Source organism: Poecilia reticulata, chromosome 12 (genome assembly GCF_904066995.2).
Source record: "Poecilia reticulata chromosome 12, P_reticulata-male-v2, whole genome shotgun sequence".
Classification (NCBI taxonomy): Eukaryota; Metazoa; Chordata; class Actinopteri; order Cyprinodontiformes; family Poeciliidae; genus Poecilia; species Poecilia reticulata.
The window spans coordinates 31582845-31590503 of NC_088841.1; the positions used below are offsets into that span (position 1 = coordinate 31582845).

The 7659-nt window shown below is 38.6% G+C and overlaps 1 protein-coding gene across 3 annotated transcripts; it reads right to left on the reverse strand.

Annotated features, from left to right (window-relative positions):
* Positions 1-2601: 2601 nt before the first annotated feature.
* On the reverse strand, positions 2602-7133 carry LOC145554201 (uncharacterized). Of its 3 annotated transcripts, XM_081613697.1 has the most exons (6): positions 5124-7133; positions 5011-5043; positions 4894-4914; positions 3204-3281; positions 3007-3075; positions 2602-2809 (listed from the first exon to the last, which is right to left on the reverse strand). In XM_081613697.1, the coding sequence occupies exons 1-6, from the start codon at positions 5128-5130 to the stop codon at positions 2607-2609; spliced, it is 411 nt and encodes a 136-aa protein (XP_081469823.1). In that variant the 5' UTR covers positions 5131-7133; the 3' UTR covers positions 2602-2606. The 3 variants fall into 3 exon arrangements, with proteins under 3 accessions (XP_081469823.1, XP_081469824.1, XP_081469825.1); XM_081613698.1 differs by lacking the exon at positions 5011-5043; XM_081613699.1 differs by lacking the exon at positions 3007-3075.
* Between the last annotated feature and the right edge of the window lie 526 nt (positions 7134-7659).

The window sequence follows — 7659 nt, forward strand, 5'->3', positions numbered from 1 at the left end:
TTAGGTGTCTCTGTACAGCTAGCTTTGCTAACATCACGTCAACGGAGCTTACCTTTCTTTGAGCTAGTTTTATAAGAAACAAAAAACGTTAGACATTGTCCCCACTGTTTGTGAAAGCGAAGCGCTGCTGAGTTAGCTGTAGCCATCGGATTTTTTTATGATTTATGCAGCGCTGTTCTATTACTGACGATTAGACAGACACCTTCTGCCGCCGAGAGGAAACCACTGCGCATGTCTTGGAGCGCCGCGTGCGAGTGAAAGGTGGGGAGAGCAGGGGGGGAGTAACAGAAACACTTAATTGCTTGGATTTTTATTGGTGCATTTTGCATCCACTGAAAACAACAATGTTAACAAATAAACTGGACAGGATGCTGTATGTTTAGTGATATTTTCACAGTTGCGGTCTTTACTGGTCTTAAAATAAAATGCCGAGTCCTCAGTGCCTGAGACCGAGACAAGACCGAGACCAAATGCGGTCGAGTCCGAGACGAGACCGAGACCATCAAAAAATGGTCTCGAGACCAAGACCGATTTCCAGTACTACACTGCCTTGGACGGGTTGCTGTTGGAATATTAGAGGCGCCTTGCTCTCCCCCACCAATCTGAGTCACGGAAGGAAGTGCATCAGAGCTTGTACTCAATGGCGGAGCCAGAGGGGGGGCCAGTGCCCCCCCTGTCATCTGATTGGCCCCCTAGTGACCCCCCCAGATGATTGACATGTAACAGCACCAGGTTATTCCTGTACATTATTTGGAATCATTCTAAGTCAACCTAATATCTAAAGAAGAAAAACAATAATAAATATATCAAAAGAAAATGTATAAAACTTTATATAAGTCCATGTGATGACATAAATAAATAGATTTTTATCAGGCGCGATACCAGCCTCCTTTATACTCATAACAACAAGCTGATATTCTTCTCCTGGGTGTTTCAGTTGTGCTGCGCTGTGGTGCAATTCAAAGACTAAAGCCCTTCATACCTGGTGGTTGTAAAACACCAATAAGTTATTTATTGATCCTCAGCAAAAAAGAGAAAAAACCGAAGAGGGGCCGACAATGTTCCTAGTTTGGATCAGAGGTGGCGCTACAGTTTTTTTCGTTGTCCGTCAAGGAAAAAATAATTTTATTTCCAATTTGTAGTGATCAAACAAAACATTTATTATTTCTCTGCTAGAACGTTTTTAAAATCAGGTAAGATTTCACGAAATGACGTGATTAGAAGACGGCAGAACTCTGATCGTTTCCTGATCCCGCATCACTTCCCTCAGCGGGAGAAAAACCAGCAGAAGCAGATCAGCTGCTGGACGCTCCAGAGCCTCTGGTCCGTTAAAGCGACCAGATCAGAGATGATTCTCTGACAGATATTGTTCTTAGTATGATTAATAATGAGCTCCACGATGTTCTCTGTGCGTAAAGTTGAAACTGTCTGAGCACCAAGTGGTCAGCTGCGCTTCATCACAGTCTGGACAGAAACCAGCGAACTGCTCTCTGTTCTTATCAAGACGAGGTGAGGAGGGAATCTGGCATATTAACTAGGTTAAGTTTTTACTGGTTTTGTTTTTAAAACACCATTAACGTAAGCAGTGTAACTATATATTGTATATTTTGCATTTTGTCATCTCATGTGTGATTAATTGGAGCATTTATTGCCCAGCGCTCTGCGCTTGTTTCTGCCTAACGGATCTGCACTTTAATTTCTTTCCTCTCTCAACAGTCAGCTGTTATTCCTCTACTTAAACTACAATAAGTAGATCACATTCTCTTTAGCTTTTCTCTGTGTGCTCCAAACTCATTAAATGTAAACTTATTAGAAGCCCGAACCACCATCAGGCAAATAATTCTGGTCCGACCCGGACTATTTTTAGCTGTCAAATTACTAGTCACAACAGAGCTTCCTAGCCAAGGTGTCCATAACTCTTCAACAAGCTGTCAGCTCCCGGTCAGAAAGACGCATTTAGTTCAGTGTCCATGAGATTATATTCAGAAAGGATCTTTTATTTGATTGATTTTAGTTTCCTCTGCGATGAACTCTGCATAAAGTCTATCATGTTTCCATGTGCGCCAGTCAAAGGTGTTAATTATAACATGTCAAATGACAGAGGGGCTTAAAAAATAACTAAATATTCAGTTTGGTTATTTTTTAAAATTATATATATGTGCACACACACATTTAAAATTTTGCCCCCCCAGAGGTAGTCCTGGCCCCCCCTTGGCCCTCCCAACTTTAAAAGTCTAGCTCCGCCACTGCTTGTACTGGCTCTCAACTCGGGGCTTGGAGGTGGGGTCGGATCCTTGCAGGAAGCTGAGTCTGGAGGCGAGGTGGGAGCCGTGGTTGTATGTGCGTTAGGAGGTGCGCACAGGGGCGAGCCCTGAGAGAAGGCTGGGTCTGGAGACACACTTCTGGCAGCCTGGAGTAGTCTTGTTGCTCTTCCAAGATAAAATAAGACTGTGTCTAATGATCTAAAAAAAGTTTCAATTTGCTCTTGTATTTCTGGTGGGAGAACTTGTCAAAATAATGTATTGTAGGTGAAAAACTCTGATCTAAATCGTTAACACTTTCATCAGACATAATAACACCGTGACTTTTAGTTAGTTTATTCAACTTTATTGATTTTTTAAGAGAAGGTAGCAAGTCTTGGAGACGCGGTCAAGGACAGACAGAGTCTTAAGCTTCAGCTCCTGGGAATTACGGTCCAGGATGTTTCCGCTCAACACAGGTCCTTCAGGCAAGCTGGTACGAGAAGGGAAGGGAGTTGCGGGTCTAGGAACTCGAAATGGTCTCTGTGCCCGCTCAGGTTGCTCAGGTACTGAGGAAAGAAATAATTAATTACAAAGACAAATTTACATACCTAATCTAAAATGTATAAACATATATATATATATATATATATATATATATATATATATATATATATATATATATATTATATATATATATATATATATATATATATATATATATATATATATATATTTTTTTTTTTTTTAAGGATTATCTTTCTACCTGGCTCTGGAGTTTCTAGACCTGCATCTGATATCTTCACCATGGTGACGGGATGTATTGTTAAATGAGCTTTTTTAAAAAAAAAACAAAACAAAAAAAAAACAATTAATTAGAAACAAAAAAAGAGCATTTCTTATTTGGTTAGGATCAGCACACCAAAAACAAAATAATGTTAATCTCCTATTAAATCAACTTACTGTGATGGATGAAGGTCTGTCCCGAGAACTCTTCCTGGTCCAGCTCAGACTCGATAGGACACTCATCCTGAGCTGCAGCTTGAAATGGAAATGATTAAATTAACCCTCTATGGTATGGCGTTACCCTGAGGCAACAATCCCTATATCTGTACCTCACGTTGCTACTTCATTTTATTTTAGGGGGTTGATAATTTAAAATACCTCCAGACATATTTTTGTCCAAATAAAAAGGTATTGAGGTTCATTTAACCTTTTATGTAGAAGAGGAGAAGTCCTTTTTATGAAGCAGAGGTGCATGCTACACCTTGCCTCCTACTTGTAAGTTATGCATCACTTTTCTTCATGTTTAAATTTGGGTCACTCCAACTAAAAATATTTTCATATGTGTGAGTATGTAAAGAATCATTCTAGATCATTTCAAGACAATTTTTTTTACATTTTATATGCTAAAAGTGTGTTTTTTTATTTGTTGCCTCAGGGCAGCATTGCGCAGTTAGGGCCCTTTTGCTCAGCCAATATTATTCTAATGTGATGATATTCAACTGATTACAAAATAATTATCACAGCCAATTTATTTACTTTATTATTGACTAACAGCAATAGGAGATGGATGCAAGGTCATTTCATGGACAAAAGGTGCATGGTTCATAAGCTGGGGTCATTCCTGATGAAAACATGAGGATCCACTGTACAACCATTATTTCATTGTTTGTTCATCCTCAAAACTGACTTCAGTCCCAAAGAGTGATAAACTGGTCATCAATGAACAAATGGCCCCATTCCAAGGCAGGCAAAGACTGAAGCAACACCTGCCAAACCCAAATATACTGGTCTGCAGGCTACTTTATATTGCTGGTGTAGATGGTGTTCCTTACAACCTATACAGGGTGAGCTGTGCAACCACCAAATCTACCAGATATGGGAGCTGATGGAAATGTTATCCTTTGCTTGGCTCAAATTCTAACAAAGAATCAGAACTACAAACTCTTACAAAAATAACCTGCAGCCCTAACTAGAGTCACTGTTGTGAGTCTGGCAGCTACAACCCAGAGATAATCAGATAATACCTGTGATTCCCTGGTACGCCAATAATCAAGTGCCAAAAATGTGATATACACTTTGTTTTTACATCAGTAAGCAATTTATTCCTGATGTTTAACATATAATAGGGAAAAAGACTGATTTCAACATCCTTAGTGGTTCTAGCTCTGCCAAACATACACATGTACAAACACACAAATGCTTGTTTTAGTAATTTGCTCAAATGTACCATTCAGTAATGAAAGTTAGTTGTTTATTTTATATTTGGTGAGTTGGAACCATGTCATTTATTTTTGTCAAAAAATGTTTTTTTGTGAATATAGTTTTTGTTTGATTTGTATTTCAATTCTCATAATCACTGTAGAAAACTTGCCCTTCTAGACCCCTAGTAGTGCAATGTTGCCCTGAGTCAACAAACCCAAATCTGATTCCGGGTGGGGGGGGTGTCAGGTTGCAGGAAAATATTTTTTCCCCCAAAAAATAAAAAGTTATGCCATTGAGGGTTAATAACATAATAATAATAATAATAATAATAATAATAATAATAATAATAATAATAATAATAATAATAATAATAATAATAATAATAATAATAATAATAATAAATAAACATAATAATAATAAATAAACATAATGCAATATAACATACCTATGTTCTCAGGCTCAGACTCTGAAATGAAATTTAAAAAAAACCAGGCAAATAAGTAAGAAGATTAAAATAAATCAAGACAAGCAAGTTAAGAAAAAGAAGGTGGTTTGTATGTACTTATTTCAACATCAGCGTAAATTTCACGTTCATCTGTAAGCAAAATTTCGTAGAAAATAATTATCTTATATATTTTGTTTGCAAAATAAATATATAAATAAATTAGTACTCACGAGACATGGTTTTGATTGATGAAGAGGAGAGACTCCAGGTGGCCAGTCAGATGTGTTTATGAGGTCTGGCTTCAAGCTGTGAGCAGCTCGGCTTTTATTGATGACTAGTGAGCAGTTGGTTCTCTTTAAGTCACGAGGGGCGAAACCCTTCCCTCTGCCTACATCTCCCAGAATGCTGAGGGGTTCTGGGTAAGAGTACAATTAAATTATTAAATATTCTACTGATCCTGATCTATTGCAATATAATTGTATTGATTTATTGTCAATAAATCAGTATTGACAACAAATATTGATTTATTTAAATCAATATTTATTGATTGTCTTATTGATTTAAATAGATATTTAAATATGTATTTATTGATTTAAATAGATATTTAAATCAATAAATTGATTAAACTTAAATTGATTTCGATTGGTGGAGTACTTAAATCTGATCATATCATACTGGTGGGGAAAAAAACTTTTTTTTTTTAAATCCGCACGTTTTCCACATAAATTTCCCTGGTAAACATAAATGCTAAGGTTATGCATGGATAATATACAAACACTACAATTACCAATGGCTTAAGTATTGTAAAATACATTTATAGTTTGTAGCTTCCACTAGAAAGGAAATTCTGATTAATTGCTTATGCTCTACACCAGGGGTCCCCAAACTCTTTCCTGTGAGGGCCACTTAACTTTTTCCTTCTCTGGTGGGGGGCCGGAGTCAGTTTGTAACAGAAAAATGAAACAGAAAAAGACGATTGCAGGAGTACCTAAATGTAAAAACTATATTGTTTTCCAGAAAGCACAATCAAATAATTCTTTCTGGGTTCTTCACAGAAAAAATCCAGGAAGGATCATAGTCTGTATTTTCCGAACTATGAGTCACACCGGACTATAAGCCACAACCCCAAAGCTTTTTGTTTTTTTTAAAATCAGTAAACATGCACATCTAAGCCTCAGATATCTCTGCCGGTTTTCCACAACGACGCAGCAGCAACAGAGGGGGCGGACAGCCAAAATCTGAGTCATAACAGTTTAGATTTAACTGAACTGATTACGGTAGTTTCCGAACGGTAACTGTAACAGTAAAAGTGTTGATCCTTCGTGTTGCTACTAGTCTGTGCTAAATCAGTGGTCCCAACCTGTTTATTACCGCGGACTGGTCAAGACTTGGACATTTTGTTGCGGCCCGGGTGGAGAGAGGGTGGGGGGATGAACAGTCAGATAAGGCTTCTGCATGTTGGTGTTCCCACTAAATACTGAATATGACCTATTTGGGTCGTCTTGGCCCTTTTCTCGCAGCCTGTGGGGTTTTCCCTGACTGGGAACGAGAATGCAACCTGCTGAATGTGACAGGTAGCCAATCAAAAAGCACAGTGACGTCAGAACAGAGGGGAATCCCAAACAGCTGACACAGCGCAACTGAGATGATATGTGGAAATGTTTATTATTAAATCTAAAAAGTCATTATTATGTTTATTCAGGAAAAATGTTACCTGAATGTATGAAAAAACAGTCACCTCCAAATCACAGTGCAGCAAACAGAGCGGCTGCTCCCGTGTCTTTTATCCACCGCCTTTTCTTTTTATTACGTCTTTTATCTCTAAAATGACTCCACAAACTATCACTATTGCTTCTACATCGTCATCCGTGTTTGGTTATTCTAAATTCCCGCAATGTTGGGGGTTTTACTGGATTATCCTCTGGAATCGGAATGTTCGTGACTGGAATCGGTTCCTGCCGTTTGGCTGATCACGAACCGATCCAACCTGTTGGACTTTTATCAGCTCTGTAGTCACCGAGGTTTGGAGAATCGGCCGAAGCTCTACTCCTCTCCTCTCGACCGCAGCCCAAACGCTCCGACTCTGGTCGCTATGGTAACGTTTATATATCCCACTAAAATAAGATACAGAAGCGCCAAAAAAACGAACATTTTACTTTTGTGAAAATTTTAACTCACGATAATGACTAACGGGAGCAATGAGCTTGTTTCTCTGCAACCAGACGGTCCCATCTGGGAATGATGAGCAGTGGTGGGAAGTAACGAAGTACAAGTACTTCGTTACTGTACTTAAGTAGAGTTTTCGTGTATCTGTACTTTACTTAAGTAGATTTAATAATGGGTACTTTCTACTTTTACTCCACTACATTTTACAGTAAGTATCTGTACTTTCTACTTCACTACATTTCTACAAAACTGTCGCGTTACTCGTTACATCCAAGTCGCGCTGCGCTTTTTTTAAGTTAAAATGTGAAGTTCAGGGATTTAAGGTGGCGCCGTAAAATCCAAGCAATAACAGTGACTTAGTGTCTGTTGTCACCCATCGGCTCCACCTTTACTCGCACGCGGAGCTCCAGACATGCGCAGTGGTTTCCTCTGAGCGGCAGGAGATGTTTGTTTAATCGATAATAGCTGCATAAATCATAAGATATGGCGACATGTAAAATCAGCAGCGCTTCGCTTTCACAGACGGCGGGACTTCGTCCAACTTTTAGCGTCACTTGGAAGGAAATCTTAAAGAAAGGTAAGCGCTGTGGACGTCCACAG